Raw genomic sequence first — 20,175 nt, 5'->3', positions numbered from 1 at the left:
ATCATGTTGTGGTACCCCAAAGCACTAGCTCAGCCGCGTGCCAACACCTCACAAAACACCTATGAGTGGTGGTTTCCTAAAGCCACAAACACTTTTTAAAGATATCTAGGTAGAACTTGTCTACTCTAGAGTATCTATGGCACTGGTAACGTGCATAGCCTGTCAGTCTGCTGATACCATGCATGTTCGAGGCACGGTCTATTTCGATCAGTCAGATAAAGATTTCGTTCCCACAGAACCTGAAAAAAAAAAGCAAATGCGAAATAAAAGTGAGGGGCAGGAGGGGAATATAACTACTGAATTGGTCCTGCGGTTACAAGATCAAATCCTTAGCTATCGAGTATCCTACTGAACGTTACCATATCTATCATGGTTACCTCCAAATCCAACATATCGAGACTAGTCAGAGTAATTCCTTACCTGTTATTACTCAGTTCAGTAGCTGTATCTGCATCTCCACTCCTTTCGAAAGCGAAACGGCAATCTTCCAGTTTAACTGAAGACGCTCTAGAGCCATGTGGATTTGCGGGAAATCAGGATATATACGGACTCGGTATCAGAATTGGCTTGTATGCACAATGGTTGTCGACATATATCTCCAACTGGCTTCACAATAAAAAGCTCACAAAAATGAGAGACATCAACACCATGTTCCAGCTCGCCATGTTAGTTGCTCTTATGTCCATAGCGAACCAGGACCCGAAGCCGCATGTCATTGATCCTTTCATCATCATCATTCAGGTCATCGGAAGTGTAAGTTAATTATCCAACCAGCGCTCAAGAATCCAGCTAATAAGTTTCATAAATAAGGCCTCCACAATAACCGACAAAGCCACCCACAAATCCGAATGGAAAGGGACATCTTGGGGCGGAATGATTCGATTTTTTGTCTACTGGGCAGTCTCCTGCTACGCCGTATGGTTCTGGTTCCTTGGAATCAATAAGTTCGCCGAGCTCCCTAATGCGACCTGTGACCCCATCGGCTTCGCATTCAGCAAGCAGCCCCTCTTTGCGGGTTGGTTTCGCACAGCCAACAAAGCTGTCGCCTGCTTCTTTGCATTCATATACACTATCCTCTTCGGATACAGTGTATGGAACTTCGGCCCAGAATACGTGAGTAATACACGGACAAAATTTAGCACTATGCACCACTCTGTTCCGCCTCAGGCACTACTAGAACCACAATCAGTGACAGAAAGGGGCACTGCTGAAATCAGGGAAGTTGAAGCCGAGTCGGCGGATAGGTTGAATAAGTGGACACCGGCAATGTGTATTATATTGCTGTTTATGTCAGTTGTGTCAGTGGAGTGTGTAATCATGTGGAATGAGGTGCATGGAGTGAATGATATGTTTTCAACTGGGCAATTGATTCCGCTGGTGGTCGGTTTGGGAGGGTTGATACAGGTATTGCATAAGTTGATGAACCAGGACAATAGGGTCCATTATATCCATAGGAAATAACCCCCTTAATGAAGGAGATTGTTATTATTGTTTCGGGTTGTGGAATTCTTGTTTATTTGTTCTATTATAATTTGTTTTGGAAATCTAGACCTGGCTGTCGTTTATAGAAAATACGATCATGAGTTTGGAAAACTATCCGTTACCACGTGCCCAGAGCCAAAATCGGACACGTACACGATCGAGAAGTTTATTATTTATCTGCTATCAAAGGTTTGAGGTTATCCTGGGCTTGAGCGCTCTCCTTCAGCGTGTTCGATGGCACTGAGATGTCGCTGGTATTTACCTTCAGCGGAAGATAATACTGGAAGGAGATGTGATGATGAAAATGAAGGGAAACGAAGACTGGATACATACTTTGCAATGAGTTCAAATGTTCTCTACAGGACGCGAAATTGAAACTATAAAATCAACACCGAGGTGGGTTAGGTTAGACCATCATTACACTTGCCAGTTTGCACAACTACATGTACTAAGATGTACTTAAATACAGGAACTGCACTTACATGTAGTGTGTATACATCTACAGTATAAGGTACATGTAATGTATACAGTCAATAACCTTATCTAATTAAATTCTTCAGCTTGATTTATAACACACATTTCCACCGGCTCCAAGGCCAATATTATCATAGCCATCAATGAGACCTGCAGCTGCAGCGGAGGTATCTTGCCATTGTCCTGACAGGTGAAACCCTTTCCCACGGTCCTCTCTTCCGTGGTGGAGTTCATTGATTTTAGTTCTCTGGCAAATTTTACAAAGTTCTAGTGTTTTTCGGCTGCGAATACGAATTGTCACTTTACAAGGACTCAATGGAGAACATCATGTGGCTACGGCTATCCAGGACCAGACGGTCATCACACTGGCGGTCCTTCTCCATCCCAACAAGTACATCAGACACTGCTCTTCATAACGCATCGCTGCTATTAGAGAAGACTTATTCTGGGTAATTTTCCGGAGTGGGCGGTGGATAAGACCAGGGGAATACACCCGCCGGTAAGCCACTAAAGATCTCGCAGGTTGTCAAGAATACCCGGAGGCTATCTTACAAGACCTTGTAGATACAGCAACAATCAAATCTTGAAAGTACCATATTAAAATCCTACACAACAAAACCACAAGAATCATAACGAAATCTCTTGTTGGAATCGTGGTACTGTAAGGTGACACTGAAGCTGCGCATTCTCACACAAATTTTGGTTGCAACGCTAGCAACGCAGCACCATATATCACTCGCACCACATATTCATATGCATGTGTACGTATACGTATACGTACACGTACCGCAATTAACCAGATACATAAAAATTATAATTCATAAAGATAGTAAGTATTACAGCATAAAAGCAATTATATGCCCTCCTCTCATTGCCTACCTCTCCTGGCACCTACCATAACCATAGCCTTAACAAGAAAGAGCGTCATACATCATCAATTCATCAAAAAGGTATTTAAACAAAGACATCACCCCGAAGCCCCGGCCCATGATCTGACTGACTTAGACAATCTGAGTGTGCGCGTCGCTACGACGCGGCTTCTCGTGAACTACACGTTGATCTCTGTCTCTCTTGGCAACCCACATGGACAAGAATGTAGTGAAGGTGAACAGGAAACTACTTAAGTAAGCTCCGATCATTCAATCTCAAGATAAACCGAAAGAAACTTACAGTTGAATAAGAACCAAGGCAACAAGCAATCTCACCAGCCCGCCAATGCGATGTTCGTGACGATTCATCCCGCGTTCTGCCCTCATATCGGTGATGGTGTTGCGTAGAGGGTTCCTGCTGCTTCTAACATGGTAGTTATGGCGGAGAAGGGAAGCAGAGGTAAGGTATCCGACCCAAAGCACGAAGTCGAGGAAGGCCGCAAGTAGCTGAAGGGTGTATCCGAGAAAGCAGACAGCCATGATCGAGAATGCAGTGAACAAGATTGCCAGAACCGACTGTTTTTTGCGTTAGTCGATACAAAGAACAGGAGATTAGTGGAAGAGAATCATACGAAGACTTCGGGAACGATGAGTTCACGGGGTGGTTTGAACCCAGGGTCCTTAACCCCCAGATGCTGTCTAAAGTCCCTAAACTCCCTGTACTCATGGATCATATAACTGATGATTCCAACAAGAATGATGGCGAAGAGGAACTGGAGGGTTCGAATCAACCAGGTGATCGTCTTCGCAATACCGGCTACCATCTTTGAGTATCTTTGGAGGATTTGTCTTGAAAAGTATTATTACTGATTATTTATGGCGGGTTGATTGAGTTACTTTGTTGCTAGCTCAAGGCAGGCAGGAGGTAGACTTGTTGGTGAGGACGATGAGAAGAGAACACTTGCACTCACGAGGGTTTTATATACCCATAAGCTGAAGAGGGAAATATGTCATACCCTTGATCACCTCTTCCTCTACTTGTCCTCACCCCACACCACACCTCACGTCATTTAGGCGGCCGAGATCGATATTCTTTACCTGTACTCCGAAAACAGGAATCGACAAACCATATCGGCGGGTTTCAAAAGTATGGTAACCAATCATTTCCTACTTAGCCACTGCCGACGCATCCGCCTCCCCCAGTTCTACTATGCTACTACGTCACTAGTCGGTCAGCCACAAATAGTGAAAAGCTTAGCTGTCGCCCGTGAATGATTGGCCCTCAAGAAGACAGCGATGTCATTTATCATCCGGGAACCAGGTGGTGGAGAGTCGTTCCTCGAGAAAAATCTAGAGCGACAACTGCCGGCCAAGAGCTTCAGCTACAAAACTATATCACTGCGGTGGTATCCGGTGGAAGACCGGGATAGGCGGCCTAAGATTCTGGGCAACAAGGCTCAATTCAACATACTTTTTTCCTGTATGCGTCGATATTTCGCTAACAACCGCAATTGTTAACCGATTAGTAGCGAATGCTTTAAAGGTCGTTTTTGGTGGTGGTTGCTAGATTGTTTGGGAGTCACTCACTTGGTTGCTTATCTGAAACCTTAGTCAAAAATGGTTCGCGTAGTTATTCCGTCACACGTACCTACGCCCACAAGCCTGTCCTAGCGCTGGAGGTGATGGTTGGGAGATAATTCGCCAATACAATCCACCATCCCAATGACGAAAAATTGCAGGCCATGAGGGGAAGAGAAAAGCATCAATTCAATTAAATTAATTGCACATGCAAACTCTCAGATGCTCTAGTTGGGTGGGTTGCTTTATCTTGGCGGATATTGGTTGCAGGTCAATAGTGGTCTCACCTGAAAACCGGTGGGCAAACGGGTTTCGCATTTGAGATTCCTCGGAAACCATGCGGGAAAGCCTCAAGGTGTAAATCATGGCAGCAGCGCTGTTTTGCTTTTTCTTGCGGGCACGAGGTGGACGCTTCGAGGGTGAACTTCTCGCCCTTCATCTACTCAACAAGGTAAGAGTCTTCAAAACCCTTATCTACTAATACAGGGCCTGATTATTCCTTGGCCTTTATTATTTAGCTGTGCCCTTTCTAAAGCGTCTAAATCACTGATAACAATAAACATTATTGCCATTACTCTCTCCACTACTGAGCAGCAGTTGTATAAACCCTATCTATGCGTTCAAATCCAAATCCAGTACTACCACTCATCCAACCCTTTCCCTCTCTTTTTTTTTACATGCTAATAAAACGGAATTAGAATCCGACCGATTGGTTTGTCTCTATTTACTCTAGCTATGATAAAAGCTACGTACGTCTAGAGAAACTAAGATACAGGGATGAGTGATATTTTGTGCCCAGACACACGTGGAAAAAATGTCAAATCCGAGCCCCAATTAAAGGGATGAAATCGAACCTAGCTAGGGTGAGTGAGATCCTGTGCACATGTCCAAGCATTGGCGATTTCTTCACAAAGACAACCTGGTATACAATCGCAGTTGTTGTTGGCTGGTGCTCTTGTTGACCTTGCCCTGGCAACGTCATCAATAACCTTGCTCTTTCTTTGTTTTCAGAAGTTTGCTCTCCTTGCTCGCCGGTCTTCATCTCGCGTGGGAGAGAGACATGACGTAACTCCGAAGAAAGAAAGACAATGTTTGGTTTGTTCAGCACAGCATAGGCGCGCTTCCCCATTTGCTACCGGCGGATATGGTGATTAGTAATCATCCAAATGTCAAGGTTGAGGATCATTGGATGTCCGTGGCTGCTAACATGCAGAATGGAGTAGGGTTCCAGGATAGAATCAGAGTAAACGATCTATGGACCAAGACGTCGGAGTATGTCCACGTTTCCTACGCAACGTGTGGTCCTGGTACATATCTCTCTCCCCATGGTTTTAAAACCTACGAGGATTACTCAGGATCCAATTGGGAAATTTCAGGTTAAAATTATTCCTAGGTACATGAACAACTATACCTACCGTGCTCCTCCTCGTAGCCGGTAGGCCTAGTTAGTTTGTGACAACATTGAGGTCTAAGTGAAGCATGGGATATCACTCGCTCTCCCCGACTCTCGCAAGTTTCACTTCTAAGTCAAACAGAAGGCTTATATAGGCTCTAGCAAGTTCCCAGAAGTTTTAAGTTTGAAATAGCATAGGGATGACTGAAATGTGAGACTTTCAGAGCAAGATTACGCAACAGTTGTGCCATGACATGAATGTTGTCATTTAGATATAGGTTTACCAGCAGCGACCTCACTTCCCGCAAGCAGGAGTGGTTTCACCGTCAGATAGCTACACACAGTGGCGGTCCGGGTGTTGGTGCCGTGGACGGGAATTCTACACAGTTCATGCCGTTCAGATGAGCTGTTCCTATAGAGCACCCGCTTCCCCCGGCCCCTTCTTCAACTAGGACCGACGGGGGACACCTTACACCGATTATTACGCGTCAACCTAGCTGTCCTAGGCAGTGATTCAACTTATTTGTGGTTTGCGGGTATAGATCACCACGAAAGAGATAGTGTTGGCGAGAAGGAAGCGGTTGTTGTGGAAGGCCCGCTTGAGCAGGTTGCTAAGACCCGGCCAACGATGAGGTTCGCGGGTGCACCGGGACGATGGAGGCGCAAAAGGGCGCGGTAGGCGGGGAGGTTAGTGGATGAAATGAAGATATAGCGCGGTTATAAGAGCTGAGGGGAGCCGGTTGACACCGCGGACATACGCCTGAAAGAATGGACGCAGAGACCCGGCGCCTAACCTAAACACACCCGCGGCCCGGCCAGAGCGGTCTCTCAACTTTCAGAGGTACAGGTTACCCACCCGGCACTACTCTAACGCCAGTCCCGAGACTCAAGAACAAACCTCTCATATTCTCTCATATGCGTAAGAACATCACCAGGAGGTATTCTCTTCGCGCCAATATGTGATCGACTGATCCCCAGAGGAGCAACGCTCAGAAGCGCCCCGCGTCTTTTTACGAGTGATAATCTATGATTGGACTGATTTGTCTTATATTGCAATGCCGTACTTGTATAATCGGCCGGGCTTGGTATTGAACACACGCAGAACCTCTAATCTACACTGGAAACTTTCTACGAGCGGGGCCACAAGACGCTGCATTCTAGTGGAACTCAAAGTGCGGGCGGTCTCCATAACGACAGTCCCACCAGGTGCAACTGTTGTTCATCGTCTCAAGGAGCATGGGAGAACCTTGGGGGACCCGATGAAAGAGCGACGCTGTTGCCGTTAAAATCCAAGGTATATTCACAGATTTGATATCTCCCCGTTAGTTACCGGTAGCCGTTAGCAGAAAAGACGCCCGATCCCGCTAATATCGACATTTTTTTCTTTTTCATTTAAAAGGGCCAATATTTTAAGGGCCACAGACTAGCGACTATATGCGGCCAAGAATCTCAAGAAAACCGGGCCCCGGGCTCATAATGAAATCTCACCACCGCCCCTCACCTCAACGCTTCAGGCATGCTGTCCAGATTGGATTAAACCCGCCCTTCATACTTCACTCCTTTTGTGCGAGTCGCCAGCCCCCGGAAGGTCGAGCGGATACAGTGCTTCTGAACGGGGTTGAGAGAGCTAGAGGTGAGGGGGAGGGACATGATAGGAGCTTACGGTAGAGGGTGAAAGTTATAGGCAGTCGTGGAGAAATGAGGGCTCCCTTCGTCGATAGGCCACCGCGCACACAAGCTGTCTAGGGCATTCTAACCTATTTTCTATCGTGGTTGGTTGAAAGTCTATTCCATATCAGAAGGCGCAAAAATGGTGTCCTTCATCTTTTCGCAATCCAGCAACTATCATATGCATAGGAAGACGAGAGTGGTTGATATTGACCTGGTTAGAGGTTAATTTCTTGAGCGGGCTCCTCAGGCTGAAAAAGTGCCAACGGTACGGTGGGAGCTACTCCGCTCTTCACGCGCTGCGTGGTGCTCATGGTTATATACATGGGCGATGAGAGGAGGCCTAGCGGCACGACTCTGGGGACTCCGGGAAATGACAAGGAGTAGCTATAATATAGCTATAGGTAAACCTATATATAACCCACCCCATTTTTTATTGCCAACGAGATTTACCTTCTACCTTCTAGACCTACACCTGCCCACACCCTCTCTGTCTCTCCACAACGAACCGAAAAACAAAACCTCAAAAACCTACACATACCCCTAGCTCAGTGAGAAACGACTCCACCCCACCAAGACACCCATATCATCCCTCCTTCTCCCTCGATTGCAAGCTGACCCGGCTAACCTTCCCCCATAAAACGGGCCCTAACGTCGTCTTTCACAAGCTACACAAAATACACAGACAGGTTCTTGGACCGCGAGCTAGTAATCAGCGCCTCCCCGCAAGTACCCCGAAGTCTCACCTCACCTCAACCTCAACCTTTCTAGAACCCCAGAGTTATGTTTCCAGCAATACGAGGAAAAGACCCCTTTATCTGTCTATCTGCCTGTCTAGCTCCCGGCCCCAGGTTTTTGTGCGGGGATATACATGCGTATAAATGTATACCCATATACCTGCTGAAGACCCATGATCAGAGACACACCAATCACCGGGATAGAAACACACACCAATCACCGGGATAGCAAGTACGCACGGCTTTAGCTACTCTAGAGTAGAGCAGCTGCGGCGGCGCGTGGCGGGAAACCTAGTGTCTGGGACAAAGCCCACGCGACGATAGCTACATAATGTAACTAACTAGCTAACCCGGGGCTTTGGAGACGTGCACGTGTGGGATTGGCGTTCGGCGTGCATGTGTAGATTATAAGGCTTCAATAATTAGTGAAGCGCTGGATTGAGTCGGGGAGTTGCGGGTGGATGTTGATGCCCGGGCTCTAAATACATGCATGGTACTTGAGTGAATACAAGCACGCAGTGACAATGGGCAGGATAGCGGAAAAGAGTAAGAATTAAAAGTAGATGTCAATAATATATCATTAATCGACCGACATGCAACATAAATAATCATAACAATTTCCACCCAATATAAAAAATGCAGCGCCATGTCCTGTCCTGCTCTGCTAAACATACATAAAAAATAAAGAAAATAAACCAAAAAAGAAAGGGGGTATCCTCATGCAATGCATATCACCACCACCGCCGCCACAACCACGGCCTCAAACAGTGTCCATACTTGCGCAATTACGCCCACACTCCACTCCAAACCCCCAGACCACCTCCTACACGCAGCCACGATTAGTTATTACCCGCCGCCATACCCCTCAACCCGCCCACCGCGACCCTCCCCCCACCCCTCGCCACCCTCCCCATCCTCTTCCACCACCCCGCGCTCCCCACCTCCGCGCCCGGATCCGCAGCGCCAGCGCCATTACCAAACCACAGCCGCTTCTGGTCCTCAACCGCCCATAGCGCCGCGCCGGCCGCGGACGTGAACAGGAACAGGATAGACAGCACGGGCGTGATCTGCAGCATGACATGCACCAGCCCAAACAGCCAGTAGCGCCATCTGTTTATGGCGATAAACTGCTTCTTCTGCGAGTCGGAAAGGCCCACGAGCTGGATGTAGCGGTAGTGCGATAGTGGCCCGAGGTGGTATCCTAGTCGGCCGGGCGCGCCCCTTGTTAGCGAGAAACTTCTTCCCGGAGCGGGAGCGGGAGTGTCCTAGGGTATGGTTTTTTTTTTTTTTTTTTTTTTTGGGGGGGGGTAAGGGGGTTAGAGAGGACATACCCTGCAAGACAATAAACAACGGCGGCCCCACAAGCGGAATCAAGTTCAGCGGCAGCTCCAAAATAAACTCGACCGTTAGCCTCAGCGAGAACCTCAGATACGGGCTCTCCTTATGCTTTCCGAGCTTCTCCAGCGCACCCTCACTGCCCAAGTGCAGCTCGCGGCACCGGGCAATGAGGCCATAGATGTGCAGTCTGAGGCCCGCGGGGAGCTTCTCGGCCTCCGTGAGGAGCACGCCGTCGAATGTCTCGACGATCTTCTCCTCTGTCATGAAGTTCTCGGCGACGAAGGTTATGATGGCGGCGGCTTCGGAGAGACATAGGATAGCGGCGTTGGCGAAGGCGAGGGGCCCGTTGAAGAAGAGGAGGATAGCGACCTGTGGGAGGTACAGGAAGGTGAAGATGATGGTGAGGACCAGGATGGAGAGGATGAGGAGGGGGACGACCCGCGAGAGGAGCGGAGGGAGCAGCGCGGGGTTGGCGAGGAGGTAGTAGATTCCCTGAGTAGGTGGTGGGGGGTAGTATTAGCGACCTCTATAGCTAGCTATGTACTTTCTTCTCTGCAGTACTCTCTCTGTAGAAGAACAGAGCTCGGTCAGTGAAGCTCACATATAGCGGATATGCCCATGCCGCGCGAGGTAGCTTGTGCCGCCAGAACGGCACCTCGTCCGCTGTGCTCGGTACGGGCTGTAGCAGCGGAGTCCTCACTGACGGAGGGCTTACTGAGGGCGACTGGAAAGACGACCAGAACGGCGGGGTTGTCCGAGGCTGATTATTCGTCATATTGTCAGAGTCCTCTCTGGCCTGCTAGTCCGACAGCTAGATTATAGAAAGAGAGGAAGAAGGTCTAAAAAAAACCACCCGAAGAGAAGGGAGGGGCTGTTGTCGAGAGGTGGCGATAAGCTATCGTCGTTGTTCTTAACTGATATCTATTCCCCCAACCCACAATTCGCGAGGTTTGGCCTAATCAACCTTGGGCTGTCTGGCTGGCGACATGTCGCGTGACGTCGTTCCCCGCATCGGGTGCGGATGCGGATCATCATTCGTCACTCGTTGCGGCACATCGGGATCTGATGATTTCCCGTGCTAGGGGGGGGGGTACAATCCCAAAGATATTCCGTGGGACTATGTTCATGAGCTGTCACTCGAGGGCCATTTATTCCCTCACATATTCGGATATTGACTAGGCCGCACCATCTCCTTGCTATCTGCTCGAGATCAAATGATCATGATCTTTGGCCTTGAAACCCTGAAACAAAACACCGACCGAAGAAAAAAAAACCAATACAGGTCAAAGACCGCGCAGCCCACGCCCAATATCGATATCCATCCAATGGGGGCGTTCTGGAGCAAAAGTCAGATTGCTTTGAGTAATCAATCATGTATTCCCCCTTTTCCTTTCGCACTTCATAATATAAAGTTAGGACAACCCCACGCACATTGGGGGCCGTTTGTCGGGTCGTACTAATTGCCTAGCTCGAGGTACCGAGGGATGTAGAGTTAGTATTTTGCAAAAAATTAAAGCGTGACATGTTCGAGCAAAACGCACAGAAGGCATCAACGTCCTCGGTGTTGGTGTCCCAATTGTAAAATATTTAATTCACCGAGAGTGGTGCGAGGTCTGGAGTGCTAGTGTCTAAGAAGAACGGGTCGTTTCTTTTCACTCGTTTGACAGATCCCGCACACCAAGATCCGATCAAAGACTTGAGTCCAGGTTTATATGTTTCCGACCGGTGGCCTTGTTGACTCTCAACCCTAAAAATCTCATGAGGGATACGAGTAATGTGTTTCTCCGAATTAAAATAACAAGTGGTCAAAACAGTCGTTTTGCGCGGGGAGTTTTAGCGAACAGGTATATTGTGTAGAAGCAGAATTAACCAATGGGAAAACTAGATGTAGCTAGTAAACTAGGCGGGAGGTTTTCTTGGCTGATTCTCCCTACCTTAGTACTCTGCCGGGCCGCCGTGAGTAGTTGTAGCTAGCTCCGGCTCCCAAACCACGGACGTATAGATAGGAGGAAAATTAAGACCTATGGATATCGGTATCGCGATATGAACAGTGTAACTATCCGAGACAGATTTCAAAAGGTCATGCAGAATTGCCACAGACAGAGAGATCTGTGCAGTCACTGATTAGCGTCTCGCGTAATACATATGCCGGCTTTGAAGCGCAGTCTCTCCTCTCGCTCTGTATCTCCGTGCGTGGCACATTCCTGTGCTTGTCGGGCTAGATTATAGACGGGCAATAGGTAGGAATGTATCTTGGACGTGTCCTCCCTCCGCCACGGACAACTCTCCGGCCCATTAGTGATCTGTTAACTTTAGTTTAGTAGCAGAGTGTAGGGGAGACGTCGTGGGAGCTGCCTAGTGTCTGAAACAATTAGTTATATATGTCGGTTATTATAAGACGCAAATCAAAAGTAAAAGGAAACCTCCGAGAAAAGGGGGATGCTACTAATGTAGGTACATTAGGTAGAGTAGAGTAACTACTCTCCATGCCTGGCGTTTCCGAATGCGACTGCCATTGCATAGTTACATACCTATATCGCGCCAAATCCATCCTTTTATATGGCACTCAATAACGGTCGTCTTCGAAAACGTCATGAAGTACCGATACTCCAGCCCATAAACACCTAGCTAACTATTTCCTAGTGTTCACACGACCGGCCAGCCCTGCTTGTTTCCTGGCTTTGATTTGTGGGAGATCACAGGGCTAGGGTGAGACACTCGCTAGCTGTTTAACTGCATGTGGCCAATTCTCAATCTTATTTCCGTGAGCTTAAACCAAACGTCTCAAACATTTGATGGCAGAAAGTCTGAGTGGTATGCTGATTGATACGCACCAGGTGCATCAACGCGCTCTTCCTCCTATAAAGCTTCCCCTCGTCTGGTGTTTCTGTTCGGACCGCGGTTTTGGTCGGCGGGAAAGGCGATCGAGCGATTTTAGACGCACACCTTGATTAGATTATTCCCAAACAGACACATCGGTGCGAAACAGAACGGTTTTTTTTTTTGACGTCTGACCATATGCCATTCCATATCAGATTACAGCGCAGGCGCACATGTCTTCTGCGTGACTTGCCGGGGAATTCCAAATCTCGGCGCGTGGTGAGCCCCATACAGATCCATTCATCCACCGCCACCGCCACCACCACCACCACCACCCCCATATGGCAGAGTCCAAAGCTTTTTTTTATTCGAATTCACTTCGACTTGACTATCTCTAGGTAGAGACTCATCGCCGCGCCACATTCTCGCCATGTAGCCAATTCAGTCAATCCGTTCTTGGCTTCAATTGTAATCTTTCAAAAAGGAATTTGGGGGGTTTTGTCTCTCTTTACTTGATGCTTAAATACCACACGGCCTGCATGCTCGATCTCAATCCCATCAGTCTTCTTCTATCGATCGTGCCTTCTAGCTCTCATCAATCGACTCAGCTTTGATCATTAACTTCGGCCTCACTATCATATCTCATCTATTCACTAGATCCGGATCCAGAAGTTATCTAAAAATGAAGTTCGAATCCATTATCCTCAGTGTTCTCGCCGCTGCCACGACAGTCGTCCAGGCAATGCCGGTCCATACTCACTCAATTGATCATGACGCAAACGCAAGTCTCCCAGCACCTGCTCCATATCATCAATCTGATGAACGTTGAACTAGACTAACAAATCTCTAGGCATCAAATAAACAATGCGAGAACATGTTCACGGTAGACCAGAAGGAAGACTTTCCAGTAGAATGCAGAAAAGAATGGTGATTGCTCCTTATATCCCCTTCTGCACGAGATTAGTGGTCGACAATTTGGTGCCTATTTTTCTCGCCAAGACCGAGATTATTAGCCAGTCTGATACATATAATATAATAATACACATGAAATATAATATTGACACCCGTTCAGGATTTATGCAGTCGATATGTGCAGTGGACATGAGCCTGCGCCACAGCCTGGCACGGAGCTCCTGGCTTGTCTTGCAGCCGCGCTAAAAGATTTTGAAGCGTCTAAGCAAGGCGCCTCTCAACTGACAAAGCGGGAACGTGACCAAGACAGAGAGCGCAGGGAAAGAGAGTTTAGGGAGCGGAGAGAAAGAGCTGATAGGGAGCGGAGGGAGAAGGAAGATAGAGAGCGGAGGGAGAAGGAGGATCGGGAGAGGAGGGAAAGGGAGGATAGGGAGCGGAGGGAAAGGGAGCAAAATAATAGAGATAAAGATGGAAAGCCTACAAATGTGTGCACGCATGATGACTGGAAGAATAATAGGCCATGTGCTCAGCCATGATAGCACTAATTACATTTGCAATTGTATATATATATTTTTTTTTCTTAAGTTAGGGATGAGAACTCATAGCAAAAGCATATTTTCTCATCCTTGGCTCTTTTTTGAGTTACTTTTTAATACCAGATTTCTTACCGGCATCCATTTGTTGCTCGACCTTATTAGTCATTCATGCCCATTCCCTATTTTGGTGTGATTGGTTGGAAATTTGTAGGTGAACTAGATTACCTAGCTGGTTTGTATATTTCGTTGGCTGTGTGGTTGAATTATCGATTTGTTGGCTTGAGGGTTAAACAGACAGAGACAGAACAATGGAGTTGACATGCAAGGCCAGGCCGACCAACCCCCGTAGGCTAAATTAGGTGACCTTAAACAGAGGGCTTCGGTGGTCGGACCCTGAGGTGGCTTTCACTAGTGACCAGTAATAAGGACCCTTCGGACGGAGTAAGACATGCATGCACTCACGATCTCTTCGGCTTGCGCAATTAATTGCATCAGATTTACTCGGCTTCAGTTAGCTTTATATCATGATATAGGTACGGTTATGACTAGAATAGACATTGCATCTTTCTAAATGTACATGTATACTCATGATAAATTATAAATCCAACTAGAAGAACCAACAAACCGAACAGGATTAGGACGTCTCTCCGCGCACTGTCACGGCCCGGCACAGAAGTTCAACTGAGACAACGGCTTAACCAGATCATGAGCTTATTTTATTAAACTCCGCAAATCAATCTCTATGTCATGCAGGCCGTCTTTCCCTCCACGGGTCGATCATGATGGTGATTGCCACGTATCTGAACCCCACTCAGGGCTGTATTAGGATTGTGTTTTCTTTTCGTCCTCCTCATATCCCTAGAGTAGCCGGGGATTTAAATACCTGGAGAATTTCTCGTCATTGTGGTTCTCTTTCATCATCCATCAATCCAATTTCCTCAATACTTCTAGCTCTCAATCATCAATCCTCGCTCAAAATGCAGTTCCCTACTTTCGCCATTCTTGCTCTCGCAGCTACGCTTGTCCAAGCAGCTCCCCAAGTTAGCTATGCTGGCACTCTTGATGTGAGTCTCCTGCTCAATTCCTGCCCTCACTTAAGCCTACCTCTAATACCAGCACCTAGGCCATGAAATGTATGAGTATGGACAAACAATTCGACTCGCATATGAGGTCTACTGAGGCCGAGCTTCCCGCTGGAATAGATAAGTGTCACGCGTTCAGGTAACCGAACCCATTGGTCAACTTTCTGTTAACTTTGTTTGCTAATAATATATCGTGCTAGTGAATACGCCAAGGCCTGTGAAGTGGGGGATGTGGCATGTTATACGACTGCATGGACTGCATTCAACGGCGGATATCAATCATAATCGATATCTACGGCCGAACTTACTGCGATCTTGCATATATCCTCATTCGAGAATCAACATGACACCTGAGGCCATGTTTGTACTTTTTTGTTTCTTTTGTATCTATGGTTTATTTTAATGTCGTAATGTAATTTTTATGAGAAGAAAGAAAAAAACTCAATTGTTGGTGTATATTAGCAGAAACAACAAGTGAGCCTTGAGTGATGAAGGTCCTTCGTTGTTTTTGTGAGAGAACCTCTAGATCAATATATATAGTTGTCCGTTGCGAGTAACTTGATTGATTGATTGTCATGAAGTGGATGGATCGATGGATAGTTGTCTTGTTGACGGCCGCGTTGTACCTCGTAGGTAGTTCCACGATGTCCTGTGAGGTGTCCTCCACGTGCATTATGCGTGACGCGTCGTCCGTCGCGTGTTGTAATGTACGTCGTAGTGGCCAGAAATACTTCGTAGGCGTACATATTTGTACCTCAGTTCTATTTTAGTCTTATGGGATATAATCGAAAGTGGCTTTAAGCCTACATGTAGTATAGTAGCAAGGCAGAACGACGTCCGGCCACTGTTTGTCTTTCGTTGCCTCAGCTTCGCGAATAAGGGTCCTGAATAAAGTCTTTAGAGGACAACATAGTGAAAGGGACTGTAGCCTCTCGCTAAAAACCGGATTCGTTACTTACTATAGCGTGATTACAATATTATCTTCTGTACTTTGTTTTGTTTGTACAATTGTGTTGCCAAACTAATGACAAACATTGTACGCATGTGCTTATATAACCTCATACGAGTGATAATCCATGAAGATATGTCGTATGGAGACTCTCTTGGGAGTTGGGGGGCAGAATTTAAGAAGAAAGGGGGTGTATAGAATTATAAAAGAAGAGGGGAGTATCCAGGGAGGAACCGAGGTGAAAGCGATTGATTAGTCTAACAACATATAAATTAATGCCCCTAGTTTGATGATCAAAGAAGAAGAGCCTAGAAATACGTTCGAAGATGCGTGCAAGATAATTTCATCGATCTAGGACGGCTTCAGAATCTGCTAACTACATGTTGTAGAAGTTCCACCCCCCAATTATCTTACTATGGAAGAAAAAAATATTCATGAACTATCACTCGATTTGAGAGGCGCTAAAGCGCGCGATAATTTTATTTGACGGTATTTTTGACGGTATTATTAACCGATTGGTTTATTTATCAGTCTTACAGCATTTATTTATTTATGTCCTTTAAAAAGGTCTTTAACACCCTCGGATGTCGATCACACGTTACCTTTTCTACCGTGTCCACAGTTGGCGCTCAACAAAAACGAGCACCAACTCACCGCCCCCTCTCTGACCTTCGGTGCCATTTTCGGATAACACTGGAGGAACTTTCTGAAAGACATAGGCTAAGTTGGGGTGACGGGTATGGGTTTATAATACAAATGGTGGGCCATGAGGTCGGCGTAGATTTAGATATCGATCTTGAGGATACGAATGTAAAGCCCCGGACTTGAAGATCAGGAATTTTGCCAAGAACAAGGTTCTGGGTGCAGGAGAGGATGGGCGTACGGGATGAACAATAGATATATACAAGTTACAGGATTATTTCAGCTCCGGGTTAAGCTTTAGCATGTTTGGAAGCCAAAGCATATACGCGTCTGTAGTGTATCTGGCATTAACGTAGAATTCTAATCGTACGTTGTCAAGTTACCAGATCCTTACGAGGGTTTGGCAGGTGCGTAGGTTGTATTAATATCCGTATACTATTTGCCATTAATTAAAACTGTGTTTATTGCCACGCAGCCTCAAATCCAGTAACTCGTCGAAAGTGAGGATACCAAAGGGTTAAGAAAGAATCGTAATATTGGTTTTATATTATATGGGTTTTCTAATAGAAAATGGTGCATATTACTGCTCTATATAACTATACTCGCCAATGCTTGTTGTGTTAAAGACTTGAGGGTTTAATCCATGTGATATGATACTCTAGAGTGTTTGTTCGTCTAGCTGCAGCTTTTGGGCAATGAGAATCACGGGATTCAATACCTTGTGAGAGCAATCCTGCGTCAATACTATTTGCCAAACAGGTTCTTACCTACAATATTTAATATTTATATATCTTTCAAATATACGGTCGATATATAGTCAACTCCGATGTAGAATTAAAAGCGATCTTTGGAATGGGACGAGGAAATTTGAAATCAACAGTGGTTTCGGCGATATGGTACTCCACTCCACGCGTTCAGCGTCAGAGTGCCCACTGCGCATGTATGAAAGGTTTAATTGCAAAGGGGCAACCATAAGACAAAAAAGGTAAGTGGCGTCAAAAGCCTGACATGACGTCCAAACATGGGGCTTGGCAGCGAGGTGTGATTTCGAGCAACTTATCCAAGCCGGCCGAGTGACACACCATGATTACACCAAGCTCAACCCCACAAAACAGCCTCACCAAGCCCGGCAATCCGACAAAAAAGAAAGAATGAATGAGTAAAAAATTCATTACTGACACTGACACGTGGTCCCAGCAACATGTTCATGTATACATAGGGGGGAAAAAGAAATCTCCAGGCCGTGCACGGACATAATCGCTGATATCCGATCGCGGAGGTCCCTCGTAAAAATGAAATACATGTAATATAGGGCGTTGAAACTCTCCCTTCCCCGCACATGTATGTACACGTGAGGTAATATACGAGAGGTAATATACGAGAGCTCCGGTTGCGACTCCCTCTTCGTCGAGTTTTACAATTAAGCTGATCGATAGAGGCTGAATATCACCAACATGGTCATCGGGAGCCGGTTTTGCCAGCTATTGAGTGGTATATGGGCTAAATTTCCCCATGGTATCTCTACGTAACACCCATACAATCGCCTCCTGTCCACCACTAGCGTGGATCATTTCTTTGAGCGAGTGACAGGGCATGAAGTAGACTATATAGTACGGCCCTCAACGTGAGTCTCAGTTTGATTTAGGTACCCGTATGGCGCAAGAAAGACAGAACCCAGTTGGTAAGTAACGGTCGGCCGCGGCTTCCTGATCTAGCTTTTTTCGTATTGCCCAAAAAGCAACACAGTTCCTTATCTGGGGAAAGCTTCCTTATGGATAGCCGCACTCCGGAAGCTCCCCGAATGGAGGGCAAACCCGGAGGGTGAGTTAAAGTTTGGCTCGGAAAACTTTATGAGAGGTAGGTTGGGTGTTTGCCTGCTTGAACTGCCGCCAGGAAGAATAGATATTGTGATTTACCACGTCAAGTCCGAATTGCAAGCCACCCAACCCCGAGATCCTGAACTTCCAGCATGCGCAAAAGATCCCAGCCTAGGTATCATTTGAATTAAATAAATCCGCCGTAGCTATCGGGCAGAAATAGTCAGGTACAAGAACTAAGTAGTCTTGTGACTCCCTTTATCCAGGGAAGTATAAGTAAAAAAATAAAAAAATATAACCCCGTTCTCCTCTTCAGCTGTTATCAATCGCTTCATCCAAACCATACCCCACTATTCTTTTTGGCTAGATACCGAAAGCACCTGTGACTTATGGTTAGCCGGAAGAAAGAAAGAGCCAAAAAATAAAATAAAAAAGTTCATCCTGCGCGTGACGTCCAAAACAGACACAGAGGTGAAAGTAAGCTTTCATGCACAAACGACCTCTATCTCCGGGAACCGGTAGTAGGTAACCCGGTGCGGCTATGACTTTAGAACAAGTGGAGTAAAATGGACAAATCTCTGATCTTTTCCCAGGACGGTCATTTGCACTGTCTGGTACCCCCCACTACCGAGCGCGCGGGTGAACCAGCGGCTGCCTGCAGCTGTGGAATTGGCGATTAGAGACTTGTAAATAGAGATGTCCGACTATTATGCCCACCCACATTGATAGCTAATTCCCTGACCGGTCCAAAGTCCTCGAGTAAATAGGTAAATAATAATATACATATATATTCTTGTAACTTCGCTTGAGTTCTTCAAAGGCATCCCACATGAGCGCTTCGGTTCTCGGTCATGCCACCCCCACTGTGATCCGCGGGTTGAGGGCCTACAGTGAGCGATTTTATTTAGAGTAAGTAGTTGCCTACTCTACTCCATCATAGAGGAGAAATCCCAAGGGGCCGGTTCAATCTTTCTTAATTGCAAGGATTTGGCACACGGCGATGGTGATGTCGTAGAGGAGAGTGTAAGTGCTCGGGCCGCTTATGAACTCCAAGCCTTTCAGGATGTTGGTTTCCTGATACACATCTCCTTCATACCACCACCACCTCCGGTTTCTCCCAGAGACTCGGTTATCCCGCGGTCGTCTAAATTCTCCGGCCGGACGGGTATGTAGGTAGTGTTAGAGAAGTTTGATATTAAATTTTCGTTGTTGCTGCTATGCAGAGGTCTTGCGCCGGATGCGGCACATGGGACGGATTTTGTATTACATTGCTGCGCTTGCCTGATAGACATGATCGTGATGGTACCTGCGCCTGGGGCCATGCCATGCCTACATGTATGTATCCCTCGCTTCTTCGATCTGTTTGTACAGAATGAAACGGCATAGCGTCTCAATTCGCGTATGTACCTACGTCTGTAGCTGTCATCACGCAAGGAACAGTTTTCAACTTTCCTGGCCATTGACGGTCTTCGACTAATTTTGGCGATTGGTGACGTGAGTTTCCCATTGTTTCGGTGCCTTGCGTCATGCAGAGCCCGAAGAAGTGGGAAGGGAGTGAGGAGGAGGGTGCAGGGTGCAGGGGATAAATAAAGGATGGTGCTGTTACTGTTACGGCCAAATAACGGGAAGACGAAGAGGAATTAAAGGGGATGAAATGAGTGCTGGAGAGAGAGTGATAAACGTCGAGTAGAGTAGTGGTGGAGGTGGCAGTGTCTGTGATGTCTGCGATATACCCGATTGTGACAGTGACAGTGACAGTGATGGTTATGCGAGTGTTATGGATGTGTTTTTAGAGTGGAATACTCTAATAGGGCGGACTAGGTAACGGCTCTAAAGTACTGAGCGCCCGTTAGAGTACATACATGTAGACTAAAGTTG

At 46.7% G+C, this 20,175-nt stretch overlaps 5 protein-coding genes across 5 annotated transcripts; 3 read left to right on the top strand and 2 right to left on the bottom strand.

Annotated features, from left to right (window-relative positions):
- Positions 1-369: 369 nt before the first annotated feature.
- Positions 370-2,543, top strand: H6S33_003512 (uncharacterized protein; the record flags this gene model as incomplete). Its single annotated transcript, XM_044834861.1, has 3 exons — positions 370-753; positions 811-1,270; positions 2,479-2,543. The coding sequence occupies 3 exons, from the start codon at positions 370-372 to the stop codon at positions 2,541-2,543; spliced, it is 909 nt and encodes a 302-aa protein (XP_044691873.1).
- A 414-nt stretch (positions 2,544-2,957) lies between these two features.
- H6S33_003511 (uncharacterized protein) lies at positions 2,958-3,649 on the bottom strand (the record flags this gene model as incomplete). The annotated part of the gene is made up of 3 exons (XM_044834860.1): positions 2,958-3,072; positions 3,127-3,401; positions 3,458-3,649. The coding sequence occupies 3 exons, from the start codon at positions 3,647-3,649 to the stop codon at positions 2,958-2,960; spliced, it is 582 nt and encodes a 193-aa protein (XP_044691872.1).
- Positions 3,650-9,040: 5,391 nt separating this feature from the next.
- On the bottom strand, positions 9,041-10,314 carry H6S33_003510 (uncharacterized protein; the record flags this gene model as incomplete). Its single annotated transcript, XM_044834859.1, has 3 exons — positions 9,041-9,402; positions 9,533-10,031; positions 10,141-10,314. 3 exons carry the CDS (start codon positions 10,312-10,314, stop codon positions 9,041-9,043), a joined length of 1,035 nt encoding a protein of 344 aa, XP_044691871.1.
- Positions 10,315-13,041: 2,727 nt separating this feature from the next.
- On the top strand, positions 13,042-13,807 carry H6S33_003509 (uncharacterized protein; the record flags this gene model as incomplete). Its single annotated transcript, XM_044834858.1, has 3 exons — positions 13,042-13,107; positions 13,210-13,286; positions 13,432-13,807. The coding sequence occupies 3 exons, from the start codon at positions 13,042-13,044 to the stop codon at positions 13,805-13,807; spliced, it is 519 nt and encodes a 172-aa protein (XP_044691870.1).
- A 977-nt stretch (positions 13,808-14,784) lies between these two features.
- H6S33_003508 (uncharacterized protein) lies at positions 14,785-15,174 on the top strand (the record flags this gene model as incomplete). The annotated part of the gene is made up of 3 exons (XM_044834857.1): positions 14,785-14,871; positions 14,931-15,028; positions 15,090-15,174. 3 exons carry the CDS (start codon positions 14,785-14,787, stop codon positions 15,172-15,174), a joined length of 270 nt encoding a protein of 89 aa, XP_044691869.1.
- Positions 15,175-20,175: the final 5,001 nt, after the last annotated feature.

Source organism: Morchella sextelata (genome assembly GCF_020137385.1).
Source record: "Morchella sextelata strain SCLS chromosome Unknown scls_15, whole genome shotgun sequence".
Classification (NCBI taxonomy): domain Eukaryota; kingdom Fungi; phylum Ascomycota; class Pezizomycetes; order Pezizales; family Morchellaceae; genus Morchella; species Morchella sextelata.
The sequence above is the reverse complement of the archived record's forward strand: the minus strand, read 5'-3'. Positions and strand labels throughout refer to the sequence as shown.